The 14,234-nt window shown below is 36.0% G+C and overlaps 3 protein-coding genes across 3 annotated transcripts in view; all 3 read left to right on the forward strand.

The window, feature by feature from the left end:
• LOC142336074 (sorting nexin-6-like) overlaps positions 1-14,234 on the forward strand; it is a 184,235-nt gene that overhangs the window by 163,046 nt on the left and 6,955 nt on the right. The window lies entirely within an intron of this gene.
• Positions 6,508-12,706, forward strand: LOC142336068 (uncharacterized). The gene is made up of 2 exons (XM_075384574.1): positions 6,508-7,733; positions 10,546-12,706. Exons 1-2 carry the CDS (start codon positions 7,112-7,114, stop codon positions 12,246-12,248), a joined length of 2,325 nt encoding a protein of 774 aa, XP_075240689.1. The 5' UTR covers positions 6,508-7,111; the 3' UTR covers positions 12,249-12,706.
• Positions 13,155-14,234, forward strand: part of LOC142336073 (uncharacterized) — a 482,576-nt gene continuing 481,496 nt past the window's right edge. Inside the window, exon 1 of the mRNA XM_075384584.1 lies at positions 13,155-13,164. The gene's annotated coding sequence lies outside the window, so the exon portion shown is untranslated. The remainder of the gene's footprint in view (positions 13,165-14,234) is intronic.

The following is a 14,234-nucleotide window of genomic DNA, read 5'->3' on the forward strand; positions in this document are numbered from 1 at the left end:
GCTATCTATTATTCTGTTGCAAAATGCGTGTTTAAAGCCTTTTTATTCCACCAACTGATTTCACACGTTAATTTTTTGGGATCATTTGGGAAAAGGTACATTCAAGGGCGTTAACCATTAGAATTTCAACATAAAAATTATTATTTTCACCTTTATCCGTCCGCTCGAGGGTTTTAAACTCCATAACGTCTGCGCTGAGCTTATTGGCTACGTTGATGAGGAGATATTTAGATGAGTAAAGTTTGCTTTACTGATGAAGTGCTGATATTCACTAGTCAGTTATTCCCTTTTTTAAAAATTGTTCATGCTCTGAGACTTCTGATGTCACCTAATTTTACTTGCTCGAAGTTGGGGAACGATAATTGCGAGCTTTTAAACTTCATTAAATTTTTGAAAGTGTTTAGCCGTTTGCTGGTTTCTGCAAAACAAAATTTGCCTTTGCAAAAACAGGACATATTGTAACAAAATTAAATATCTAGCATTTTTCTTTTTGTGTTTGTAAACATTGCTTAATCCAGGCGCGAATAATTACATAAGCAGATAGTTAGTTAATAGCAATCAGAAAAGAACACGTGACCCGCCTGTTGTTGGCGTGTGTAAACATGTTTTTATTGCCTGTGATTATCTGTCATTGAGTATATCGCGTGATCTGAAAAGAAAAGACTAAATGTTGACGGAACTTGACTAGACTAACTTGAGGACACTAACTTGAGATGAAGTGTGGTCATATGACTTCGTGCTTATTATTATAGAGGCATTTTGTTGTTCTGGAATTAATGAAGTAAAGTTATGTGCTCTCGTAACAGAATGTGCTAATAGGCGACATTTATGGCTTTTGTTCATATATAAATGCTAGTAATATGAGGGTAATTGGATCGACAATTATGATACTTGGATCGTCCCGTTTTTGTGCGTTTGCTTTGAATAATAGTTTGCAAAGGCTAAATAGTGGTGGGTCTGGCTGCTTGCCATTACGGTGTATTTATGCCAGATTCTTAAGGGGGAAGATAGTCACAGTTATCCTCATTTCAAGAGAAATTTCAGAAAATTAGATTCACTTGCGTAGAAAAATTTGAACAAGTGTTTTTGGGGTAAAAAAATGTCACCGAAAAATTTCTTTCCCTTGGATAACATATGTAGCATCTTTCTGATACTCTGTAAATCTAGAATTCATGTTCCTGAAAAATGAAAAGCGTTTTGAGAAAAAATGCTTTTGATTCGTAAGCTTCTTGCTACTTGGTAGAAATTTTCTAATCATCTTGCTGTCCTTCGAATCTCTTTTGAAAATGCACCCTGAGGTTTTTTGAGCCGTGTTTGTCATTTTTTTGGGGAAGTTTAGCAAATAATCAATAATAATATGAGATCAAACAATTGAAATCCAGGAAACATTCGTTTTTAAGGGAATTTATTTGTCTTACGAAAAGTATTGAAGCATTATTGTATACGTGTCTTTTTTTACTCGTGTGTCTTTCCGCCTGACTTTTTTTGCTTTTTTGCGCTTTTGCTTTTCTTCTTAATTTTTGAGTGGTTTAATTTTCTCGCACTCCGATGTAATGTTTGTTGCTAAATTAAAAGCAATTCTTGCATGGGATATCAGACGTGCCTGATAGCCAAGTGCTTGATGCTTCACTTGAAGACTCCGGGGTTCATTGGTTCGAGTCCCACCCTGTTCGGACTCTTTTGCAACCATAAAGAAAAATTTATGTAGGCTACAGCTGTTGAATTAAATTGCCCCGCTTGTCGTTTGAGAGGAATTTGACCAGCGCTATTCGGATGTTCATATCTTGTTAACATTTTCCCTTCTTTTGGAACTTTGTTAACACCTCATTTTTGATACATGCTGCGTTGCTTTTGTAATATACATGGGCTGCTGGTCACGGCTATGTCTCTCATGCACTGGCATTTAATTTGAAAATTGCGCGTTGGTCATCGCGGCAACGCAAGCGAAGCGCGCACACTTCGTACTACTGTTAAATATGTGTTACTGTTAGCTAACTATCTTAACTTGTTTTAGCAATTATGGTCATGTGGTCTTTTATTTGATTTTTCGCTTGATCGATTTTCCGTGTGACATTTTTCGGTATATGACTTACTATACTTCTCGGTATAGAACGGATAATTAGGTGGAGCCTGGAGGGCAGTAAGCTGTTGGCAAGCTCTCTAAGAGCGATGCAAGTCTCTATACAAGTGTTCATATCACAAAACTGCTTAGACATATGATCATGCTGCATTACATCTGCATAGTGCATGTTGGAAAAGGTTCTTGTTTTTATTAAGATAATTCGAATGATACATAGCATAGTAGTCTGAATTGTTGAGAAAAGAGCAGTTCTTAGCGATTTTTCTTTGCTACTACTTATCTTGGTTTTGCTTTATTTAACAAATACGAAAAATTTGTCGAGTCACCCAAACACCTTCTCACGCAATAATTTTTTGAAAATTAAAATTATTCAGTTTTGAGATTTCTACAAGTGTTCATACAAGTGTTCATATCACAAACCTGCTTAGACATATGATCATGCTGCATTACATCTGCATAGTGCATGTTGGAAAAGGTTCTTGTTTTTATTAAGATAATTCGAATGATACATAGCATAGTAGTCTGAATTGTTGAGAAAAGAGCAGTTCTTAGCGATTTTTCTTTGCTACTACTTATCTTGGTTTTGCTTTATTTAACAAATACGAAAAATTTGTCGAGTCACCCAAACACCTTCTCACGCAATAATTTTTTGAAAATTAAAATTATTCAGTTTTGAGATTTCTTTCTTTTTCTGTGAACTGTCTAGCTGGACGAATCGAAGACACAATTTTTTAAGAAGTAAACGCTGCAGTTTCTGAAATTCAATCACGATTTTGCGCAGAGGTCTAGAGCTTTGAGTTTATAAAAATAGATTTTATTTAAGGAAATTTAAAAATCCTTTTTCTCAACTAAAGTAATTTTCGAGCTTGAGAAATATGCAATCGCCGGTTGTACGCATTTTGCTAATATAATATCAACTAATTTCATGTGCTATTTCTGACAATCATTTTTTTCTATAAAAATACTCAGAAGTGAATAAATTTCAGTTTTGAGCTTTCTTCTTCGATTACACCAATTTCAGGTGATAGTTTTAGAATAAAGAGAAATTGCATCACCCAGTAAGCTCTCATGATTGAACTAAGGCTATTTTTGCTAAGGCCGGTAAATTTGAAGTGCCGGCTTTGATTTAGTGGCGCTAAAGGTTAGTTTTTAGACTAAACTATGTTTTTTAAATTTTTTCTCCAATTTTGCTCAAAAATTTGTTTTGCAAATTGTTTTTTGTAGACTGTAACACTTCGGTTGATTTTTATGGTGATAGCAGCAAATTCTCAATTAAAAAATACTTGTTTTGCTCCGCTTTTTGAAGTTTGTATACAGAGCCATCTTTAAAAAAGTGGTGCAATATCGTTAGTTATAGAGTGCATGTTGAAAAACTTTTCTTTTAAGAAGTCATTACGCAAGGTCTCGTGAAGAGGTTTTATATTTACGTTTCAAAAAATTAGGCAATCTTCTCCGGTTTTAAACTAAACAATTTAAAATTTTAACCTGAGAAGATTGCCTAGTTTTTCGAAACGTAAATTTAAAACCTCTTTGCGAGACCTTGCGTAGTGACTTCTTTAAAGAAAACTTTTTCATAGCTAGCGCTGGTCATGAAGAAACAAACTGAGGTTTCACCATTATTTTCCCTTCAAATCTTGATAAATGCTTGAGTGTTATTATTGCTTCAAAACTAAAGCAAAATTTCTCAAAGAGAGGTAGAAAGTGTGCCTTTTTAATTGCTCTTGAACGAAGTTCATAGCAATTACTGTAAACGTTTGTCTTTTATGCAAAATTTTTGCTTGACCGTTTTGACTTTTCGGGTGACTTTTACGCCCTTAACTTTTTAAGTTTCGCGTGATCTAAAATTCTCTCTCAATCACAATTTCAAGCAGCTGAACAAAATTTCATACTAAAAGTCAAATGAAAAGTGCGCCGAAATTGGTGCCATTTTTCACTTTAAATTTTAATAGTGGTATGTGTTAAGCTCTAATGTGTTTATTTGAAGCCCACTATTGAACTTCTTAGTCCCATTTAGGCTCCTCAACCCCCCCCCCCCCCCGACTGAAGCAGGCTGCAATTGATTAGAGCTCACACTAGTCGTTCGAGAGTAATTTTTCCGACGTTTAGTCGGTTATGTTTTTTGTTTTAACTGCAACAACAATGTATAATAGAACCCTAATTCTACAGGCAATGCTTAAACGTATATGAAGCTGTTTAATTGTTCTCAAACGAAGTTTGTAGCAATTATATTAGTCCTGTCGGTCTTTTGTATGCGATTTTTCGCTTGACCAATTTTTCGTCTGACGCTTTTGACTTTTCGTCCTCAAACACGGGATAAACAAAAAGCGCCCAGCGGACTTTAAGTGCTCTTAGAGCCTTTCGGCTGTGTTTCAGCTCAAACTGTTGTGGAGACTTATACTTATACTTATGGTGGGAAGGGCGGTTCTTAGAGGTTGAGACCCCCCCCCCCCCCCCGTGGCTAGCTACTGACGAAGCCAACCGCTCGCCGGTCGTTTGATAGCAATTCGCCCGACGTTAGTCAGTTATGTTCTGTTTACTCTGGGCCATTCAGCTTATTTGGCTTCTTTGCGTAACGGGCAATCTTAAAAAAATTCGATTTTTCATCTATGGTTCATTTTAAAATCTTGAATAAATATAGCACTTAAACATATTTTTTTTTAAAAAAAGACCCGCAAGAACAAAAATTCGGAATGAGAGTTTGTTTTCGTTTTCTTTTAAAGGCTCCGGTATAACGAACTATTATGCTTTTTCTACTGTTCATTAAGTAGATGCTGTCCAAATAATCTGCAATTTTTGAAAATTTCATATTTTCATACATAGCTGTGAAAGGGTTATATAATATCTACTATCTACTAGTTAGCAAAAAGAGATTTCTGAAGGGATCTTTTTTTCTCTCAGGCATCGGATACCTTTTTCAATTGCTTTTCTTGTCGAGCTCCTAGCTGTTGAGATTTTAATAATGCCATTGATATTAAAAAGATTTGAAAAACTTTATTTAAACTTTGATGAAATTGCAACTGGGAATTTCGAAGAAATGAAAATAACGGAAATAAATTTAACTCAGCGCTCTGGGTGTCTCTCAAATTTTCACGTTAAATAGATGATTTGGTAATGATTTCTTGGCTCAACGCGGACAAAAAAGACGGTGTCAGGACAATTTACCCAATGCCATTATGCCCAATGCCAAAATACCCAATGCCATTATACCCAATGCCAATATACCCAATGTGCTTTGATATTTTTGTTCAATAATTCGACTACAAATTAGCAGTCGCTATTATTCGTTTGTTTTAACATACTTAATGGCCCGTGTGACTTGATATGAAACTATCACAACCGAACATGTGATTAATTATAATACTTCATGGCCATGGCCATGCCTCAGCGGCCCGTGGAACTTGATATGAAACTATCACAACCGAACATGGGATTAAATTATCCGCTTGTCAAATCATACGTGTAAGAGCTATTTTCTGCTAATTAGTACTCGGATTGTGGAACAAAAATATCAATGTGAATTGGGTATAATGGCATTGGGTAAATTGTCATGTAACCAAAAAGACCTCAGGGTGTGATGTTTCAATTGGCAGTAGCTTTTGTGTAGCGGCATGGCACAATAATGGGGGATCCTGATTGATTATCTAATGACCATCAATGGCTGCAACTTGAACCAGTTTCATTGTCAATTGCATCGTTCTATCAGCCGTGTTAAGCCAGTTCTCCATTTTTCATCTGGATATGCAGAGATGCAATGAAGTTTATTTAAAAAAAGGTTCATGTTTTCTAAAGAATTTTAAGTATCGTTTTGTATTTAATAGCTGCTACTCTGACTTTATCATATTAATGTCCGTTTATTGCTATCAGGTTTGAATTAACTTACTTTCTACTTATTGGTTGGGTTTTGTTTACTTATTAGCTAATTGCAGAACTGTACAATCGCCGACAAAAGGGAGTGAAAGAGAAACTAAACAAACGGTCTTTGATTGTTGACCGCTTCTCATACTACATACGCTTCTCTTCGAGAACCATTTTAACTTGGGTTGGGTGATGTAAACCCACGCCATAAGAGCCATTTAATGTTAGTGCGCCCTGTCGAGCATTTGGAGGACACCGATGTAGCCGAATAGGTGGTTAGAAGAAACAAAAGTTGCCCCCCCCCCCCCCCCCCCCCCCGACCAGTTTCAAATCCATGGCATAAAACGGAATTTTCCAGCACTTCTTAGCAGAAACCTTTTAAATAAAATATAGCGTACCGAAGTTCTATGCGTGGTCGCAACCTCAGCAACTAGAATTCTCGGCAAGCATTTGGCCTGCTGGATTATAATGTTTCTCCTTCTGCTAAACGCCCCTTCGATAGAGTTCCTATCTCCCCAACATTTTGTTTAGCTCATTTTGTACACCGAGTACTTCAATATTGTTTGGTGTTTAATTACTCTAAGTTAATTTTGAATCATAACTAATTTTGCTTGCTGCTCTATGATTGGTGAGCTCATCGAAGCTAGCCTAGATCAACTTTATTTTCAGAAACTACTTTTTTAAATGACTGCTGCTTTATAAAATTGAAGGCCTGTTTTTTAGTTAAAAAAAAATACTGGCCCTTAATTTGCCATTTAATGTTGTTTACAAATTCCTTGATTTACTTAAATACAATTAAGCATGTTTGTATGGGTGAATTAAATTTATGAGCACGGTTAAATTAAATTGCTCGAGTGCATATTTTGAAATAGTTGTTGTAGAATTTATCAACTTAATGTTTATTGCCTCTCTACAGGACAGCAATATACAAATTGCTCTCAATGTAGAATTTATTATTTTCTGCTACTTAATGTTATTACTATGGTCAATCCTTAAATACTTTTTACGAACTTTCTCATCGATTGGATTTTAGAACTAATTTAAATCGACATGATAAAATAATTATTTTGTAGATAACATTTTTTCTTTTTCGGATCATTCAAGTATCATTTTAAAAATTTCCTTTGCTATCTTCCATTAGCTCAGAGTTTAAAGAATTAGATTTTGATTTTAAAAATGAGCGCAATGAATTACTTAAACTTGCGTTTCCGCTACTTATTAATTTGGCTTGCCTTTGGGGTCTTTGTATGCTCCACTGAAGATTATTACGACTACAACATCGATTGGGAAGCACTTTTATACGATGAACAAGTTACGAAACCACCAGAGCTACACCCAGAGGACTTGTACCAACAAATGGTCGAATACTGCGCGAGACCAAGTCAAACCATTGATCATGCGATAAAGATGCCGATTTACCCAGAAAGCGCGCTGGAAATGGCTATTGAGCCACGTTGCTTACACAACTGTCTCATCACGTACGATCGGCAATCTATGACAAATTGTGAGTCACACGCAAAGTGCTCTCAATGCATACAGCCGTGCTTGAAAGCTGGAGATCTGATTGAGAACGTCAACAGCAGGAAAATTGACGGAACCAAGTCTCGTTCTGACCAATCGAGTTCCAACGAGATAACATGTGATGAGTTTTGCGATATTAACACTTCCGCGTATTCGATTGATGCGAATTGGAAGGGAAAGCGAGAGAGCTGCTTGCAGTCTTGCCATTTTGTTGTGGAAAATTATTTGAGTCGCTCTAACATGGAGTGTCCAAGTGCCATGGATGTTGCAATGTTCGGTAAGAATTTTCCCTTCTAGTCAATTAATTGGGACTTAACTTTTCTTATGAAAAATGTTGCTAATCAGAAATTCTGTTTTAAATGAAACATGTCAATTGGTGACGTTATTCTGGAGAAAAATGTGAAAATCAAGAAAAACCTTGACAATGTTAAATAGATTGTCGAAGCTGTTAACTCCAATTCAGGCGATGCTAAATAGTGCTGAAAATGAAAAATTGGTAATCTGAACCGGCGATTGAAAAACATCTAGTGAACCCAGAAATCAAAAAACATCCAGTGAACCCAGAAATCAAAGTTTTTTTCTGAGTTCAGAAGGCTATAATCGGTATTTTTTTTAAAAATTTTGTTTGGATAGATTGGAAAAGGTACAATTTTTTGTTGAAACGTTTTTAAGAACCAACTTTTATTCTATTCAATCAGGTAAAATTGGATCAAGTCCGTCTGAACTAAAAAAAGCTAAACTCTGTTGTTTTCTGTTGTCCGCTTAAGAGATCACATATTTTATTGAAGCAGTTGCTGCAAAAGACAGAATAGCGTTCTATTCTTTTAAGGCATCTACAGCGCCACCACCAGCCAAAGTTGTAATAATTCTTCAGGAAATTATGATGACTGCGATTGCAATATTTGTTTAGAATGAGATTTTTGCCAATACCTAATTTGGATGTGTTGTTTACTTAACCAAAGACAAACACAGGAAGAAAATTTGGAGTGATTTTTGTTCATTCTTTATTTTGGAAAGAACGAGGCAAGTAGGTGTAAAAAGTTTTCGCTAAGCGAGGGAATGTTTTTTGATCCCGTGGTTTTTCAAAGCAGTTTTTTCAAGTTTTAACGCAATTTTATCTGATAAATGTTTTTGTGTTGGTCTCAATTATGTTCACTATATTGTTTTTGAAAATTTGGTGGAAGATATAAGAATTTATGGAGCAATTTTGAGCTATTTTTTGCCATTTTTCTCTGTTGGACGCTTTTTTTAGAAGTTTTCATTGTCTTTTTCTTATTTTATAGCATCTGGGGATCTTTGGTTGAATTTAGTTGTTTAAGCGGTTAAGGTGATCTGTCGTTAGGATAGATCTTAATTTTTGTAGTTTTTGATAAAAAAAAGGGGGCTAATTTTAAAACTTGCCCATTTTCGTTTCTTTTAAGGTCTTTTTATTTCCGAATTCAAGCTTTTCGAAATAGTCGGTTTCTTCACTATTTAATTCAGAGCTATTATATAGGAATTGCTGCTAAGGGTTGACACTTCAAGGTTATGCAGAAGTTGTGATTTTTGATTTTTTTCAGCAGTTCTGTGGCTGGCATTGTGTAGGTCACTGATCGAATTTGAGAATATTTGAAGTTTTTCGCACAGTAACTGTCGGGAGGTTGTACTTTAACTTTTTGCAGAAATTTTGTAAAAAAAATTGACGTTTTCTTTTTGTCTTTTCGCTTTCCTCGGTTTTCTGTTTTCTCTGAATATACCATTTCTGGTATTTTCTATGAAATTAATAGTAGTCATTTATTGAATCAGGACCATTAGTATTGCTAAGTTGTTGCAGAGTGGCTGGCTGGGACCTAGGGGTATGGGTTCCGAGTTCCGAAGCTTGAGTTTTGGAGTCTTCCGGCTATGTTGTTTTCAACGAACAAAAATTTGTTTCACTTTACCTTAGTTCACAGCTTATTCGCCATTTTGTGTAAAACAGAGTTATCTTTTTTCAATCCAATTGGGGTAATGGTAATCAAAGGCGGTTTTGTTCAGGCAGTCTGCTGGTTATGTTTTGGTCTGAGATGATTTTTAAATAAAAAATGTAACGATTTATCACTAAAAAAATATTTAATGAGCTGAAGAAAGCGTATTAGCAACTTAGTTTAGTTGACCACCCAACCACCGTCAATAAGTGGATTTCCACAAAGTTTTAGTTTGAATTTTTTGGTAAGAGAGAATTTTTAGTATTAAAAAGTTTAGCTTTGTTAATAGCCGCCGTCATCCCCTCAACGGCTATTGTTTAGGCGCTCTTTTTTTTAGTTCGCTTGACCTTTTGATCATGTTCGTTTTTTTTTCGTTTTACGTAAGTCACGATTTTCACGTTTGACTTCTGACTTACCTCACTCACTGTTTCAACTGAATGGATTTTAAATTCTTTCTCGCTTTGGTTTTCGCAAGGTAGTGAATACGGTCAAAGTGGAAAGAGCAAAATCAAAAGAAACAAGATAAGCAAATAAATCCCGGTCATTAAGTCATAGTGCATCAGGTTATCAAAGTTCATCAAAGCGATTGCTAGCTGGCATTAGTATTAGGCTTAATAGCGTTCAATTTAGAAGCTGAATTAGTTGTAGTTTTAGAATCTAACCGAATGTGCAGAATTTGCACACCAAATAAAAAATTTGACACAGAAAAGTTCTGTTAATTTCTATCTCTATTTTTTCTTCTGTTTCTATCCCAATGTGCGTCAAGCCGGTCAACAGCGGCTATTTTCCGCCAATATGCCCTCTATGTTGATTTTATTACTGCTATCGGCAGGTTATTATAATCTTTGATTGTCAATTTCTAGAAGTTTTTGCCTTTTTTGGCGAATTATGCCAGAATATGTTTTTGTTGAGACATTACTTTTATGAAAAATGAGCAATATTTTAAACTGCAATTATTTGATCGAAAAATGAGAACTTTCAAAATAGTAAGTCGATTTTAAAAGGTTGCAAAAATGAAATCAGAATTGCACCGGAGTTTGATTATACTAGCAGGATATAAAAGGTTGGAACGATAAACTATCGCAGATGGTTAAAAATAACTTTGCCACAAATTATAGTAACTATTATGTGTGGCCTTCTTTTTAGATCCAGACAAACGGCAGAGGTGCCCAACAGACAGTGAATGTATTCATGATGCTCACTGTCGCAAACGAACCCAAAAGTGCTGCCCCTCCATCTATGGAGCACGGTTTTGCGTTAACGTACTAGATGAAGAAACTTACCTTCGCACTCTGTCACATGACAAATCATCAGAGGAAGAAACTGTTGCAAACTTCACCGAAAGTGTAACAGAAATTGGGCATCCTGAAGAACCTGATCATTATTTCATCAATTTTAAGACGCACGTGAATGAGTGGCCTGAAAGAAAAACAGTTGTGATCATCTTTGATTTTGACCCAAATGAGTACAATTTTACATCAAAAACGACAACAGTCGCGTTGTTTTCTTGGCGCAGTCATCTAAATTTTACAGATGAGCCGTCTTACGTTTTTGAACAAGCAACTACGTTTAAGGCTGGAGAATTCGCTGTTGAGATAGAAGCAGGCTGGCAATATAAATTTAAGCTGGGCGTCTATGATACCGATGGTCTTTTGGGATCGAAGTTGGACGATTTGAACCATGTCATAACTGCTCTGGAAAATCCGATCGAGCTTAATGTTGTGGAAGACTTGAGAATAGAAAGTATGGGATGTAAATTGATACTTGACAAAACGCATCAATGCAAGTTCACGCTTGGTCTTATCACAAATCGAACAGATAGCTCGCATCCTATGCAATATGATCTCGAGCTTCATTCTTGTGGTAAATACATCAATGAAAGTTTAACTTTGAAGCAGATTGATAACCGAAAGATGTCGGCGACTATTGATATGAAGGTCTGCAATTCAAAGTTCTTGGCTTCAGTTATAGTTAAAACAACGACCTTCAGCTCTAAAGGCGACTCTCGGAAATTTATCAGTGAGCCACAAGTTTTCAATTTTGGCCTGAAAACTAACGAATGGTGCCACAGAAGTTACCACTCCAAAGCTCTTGATTTGACCCATTTGAAATTTGATGGAAAGCATTCAGAACCAAGAATTGTAAGTTTCAATGTGGACCGAACTGCTATCAGCGAATTGAGTGCAGGCATGGATTACGATCTGATCTTCGTATTTGCTGAGTCTGTATTTTGCACATGTTTATCGGACGAAGCACTTCAAGAACTGTCCTTTTATTTCCTCATAGAAGAAATCGAACATGCTCAATTTATGCTGAGCAAACGATGTGCGTATCAATTGTCTGTAATGCTTATGCGCTCCAGTGATTTAAACAATTGTCGACAAATTTCGAAAGAGATTCTAGTTTCGCCCTTCACTAACAAATCGCAAGACATTTCACGAGAGGTTAATGTACAACTGCTTTCGAACAAGTTTCCATCAAATATTGACCAGCCCGTTTCCTTTCCGGGGAAAATGGAGCTAGAAATTTGGAGCTTGAACGAATCGAACCCGATATATTCAATCATCGTGAACAATACCTTAATGCCGTACGATAAAGTTCCCTTCCCTAGAAGGTGCAGTGACAAATTGTTCGTTTTGATTCGTCACGAGGAAGACATAAGGAAAGGGCTGTTCACCGATTGTGCGAGTGCGGCGTACGATTTCGACGCTTCAAATTGGTGTCTGCAAGACGCGGAATATTTCAAACTCATGTCTTTCTACAAATCAAGACAGCTTCTGATCGAACCATGTTTGAACCCGATCGCTATGATTGCGCTTTTAGTGGGCATGTTTACATTCTTTCTCTAGTACTAATCAAGGCTTGATTCTATCTGTTGTGTAAAAAAAAACTTTCACAAAGCTCAACAAACTTTTAATTTTCCTCCTCCATGAAAAATTTTAGTCTTTTTACAAGCATGTATTAGCAGATTTTGTCCAGAACAGCCTAGAAAGAATTATTAACCATGAGAACTAATTTGTTCTTGCGAAATTCCGTTATATATGATCATTTTTGTTTGGGATTCAAGCGGGATTGGAGATGTGTCATAGCAACAGTCATACGTTGAGCGAATCAAACTGTGTGCTAAAACTGAGAGCAAACTGAAAACTGCTTGATTTGAACTTATTTGTACAGCTTAGAAATTTAATTAGAAGAAGCGTGTTGTGTTAGATGCTGTTGATTGTTTACTATTTTATCATATTATGCGGGCATTTTTGTGTACGTCCTTAGTTAGCAACTCCTCAAATAAACATTTGCTTTAAAGCTCATAGTTGTTTATAAACAATGATGAACTGTTACAGTGTCCCCAAAATGGCCCAGGAATTTGTATCTGAATTGAGTTCAGCGGTCATTTGGCCGAAGGATGAATAAAGAGAACGGAGCATAATTGCTTTCAACCTGTGAAAAATGATATTTTTGCCTAAGAAGTTGAAGTGAAAATTGAGCGACTTTTGGGTGTTCCTCGACAACAGTAGTTGCGTTGGTCGGCAAATTTTGAGGTCGTGATGACAATTTGAGATTTAAACTTCGGATCTTTTGTAGGAAGACACATCGCACTTACAGCTCTGATTCAAAGCTCTAACGGTTTTTACGTAGGTAGTGTCATCTTTAGAAATGAATGCAAATTAGTCCTTTTTGAGTGTGACTTGATTTGCCTCACGACAATTAGTGAAGCGCTATTTGACCAGCAAAGCAAAGTGTAATTACAATTATCTCTTATTAAATGAATACGTCCGGTTGACTTCAGAGGCTATTATTTTTCTCCACACTCTCCATTGATAGTAGTTTTTGTGGTTTAGGAAACGATTACGTTTAACCCTTATTGAGTATAATCGATTTTCACCGACCAAAAAAAAACAATTTGATTTTGCGTATTCTCAGAACCGATGAGCAGATTAAAAATGTTTTACCAAGACCTTGTGGTATAAAGCTAAATTATTTTAATCTTAACTTGTACGAACCCACACTGAGTAGTATAGGTGGTTTCATGCGTTTTTAACCACGTGAAGGTTGACAATAAGGTCAGAAAAGAGCGTCATATTAGGAAGACACCCCCACTGTTGACCCCCTCCCCCCCACTATTGTCCCACCCCCCCCACTGCGCTAATTGCCCCCAACCCACTGTTGCCCCACATCAGCCCCGAGGTGCACCCTCCTCCCCCTGTCTAGTTACTGGCGAACAACCGCTCGCTAAATACACCATTTTATACTAATTTTCACATTTTTTTCAAGCTTTTTAAAAATTTTGGTGTTTTTTCGAGTTTTATCAGCCCTAGGTCTCAAGGAACCTACTCTAAGGTTTCGTAATAGGTTACTGCATAGTTTCTAATGGTAATTGAATGGTTTCAACATTTAAACATTGCGAATTTCAGCATTTTTTGACAAAACTTGCAAATTTTTTTCTCAATATTTTTGACGTTTGTCGTTATTCAGGTTTTTTTCTGCCTCAGGGGTCAGAAAACGTCCGTAAGTGTTTGATAATAAGTTACTAAAAAAAATTTATCGGCCATGAATTAGCTCTAATTTTTAATATCACAAATTTTAACTGATAAAGCGTCCAATTTCAATTTTTTTTTCATCATCAATTTTTTTTATCATTTAGGTTTCTCCAGCCTCAAGAGACAAGGAACGTCCTCTAGGGTTTGATTATATGTTATTTCATAGTTTCAAAATGTAATTGAAAGTTTTTCATAATTTTGGTATCAAGAATTGAAGCATTTAAAAATGTTTGCAATTTTTTCAAGTTTATTGAAGCTTTGATTTTTTTCCGGCAACATGGTCCTAGGAACCTCCTC

This window comes from Convolutriloba macropyga, chromosome 3, assembly GCF_964194025.1.
Source record: "Convolutriloba macropyga chromosome 3, txConMacr16.3, whole genome shotgun sequence".
In the NCBI taxonomy this organism is placed as follows: domain Eukaryota; kingdom Metazoa; phylum Xenacoelomorpha; order Acoela; family Convolutidae; genus Convolutriloba; species Convolutriloba macropyga.

Excerpts from the sequence above, each read along its gene's own strand:
- LOC142336068 (XM_075384574.1), top strand. The coding sequence starts at position 7,112 with ATGAGCGCAATGAATTACTTAAACTTGCGTTTCCGCTACTTATTAATT. Across the intron at positions 7,734-10,545 it reads CATGGATGTTGCAATGTTCG|ATCCAGACAAACGGCAGAGG; the intron begins GTAAGAATTTTC and ends CCTTCTTTTTAG.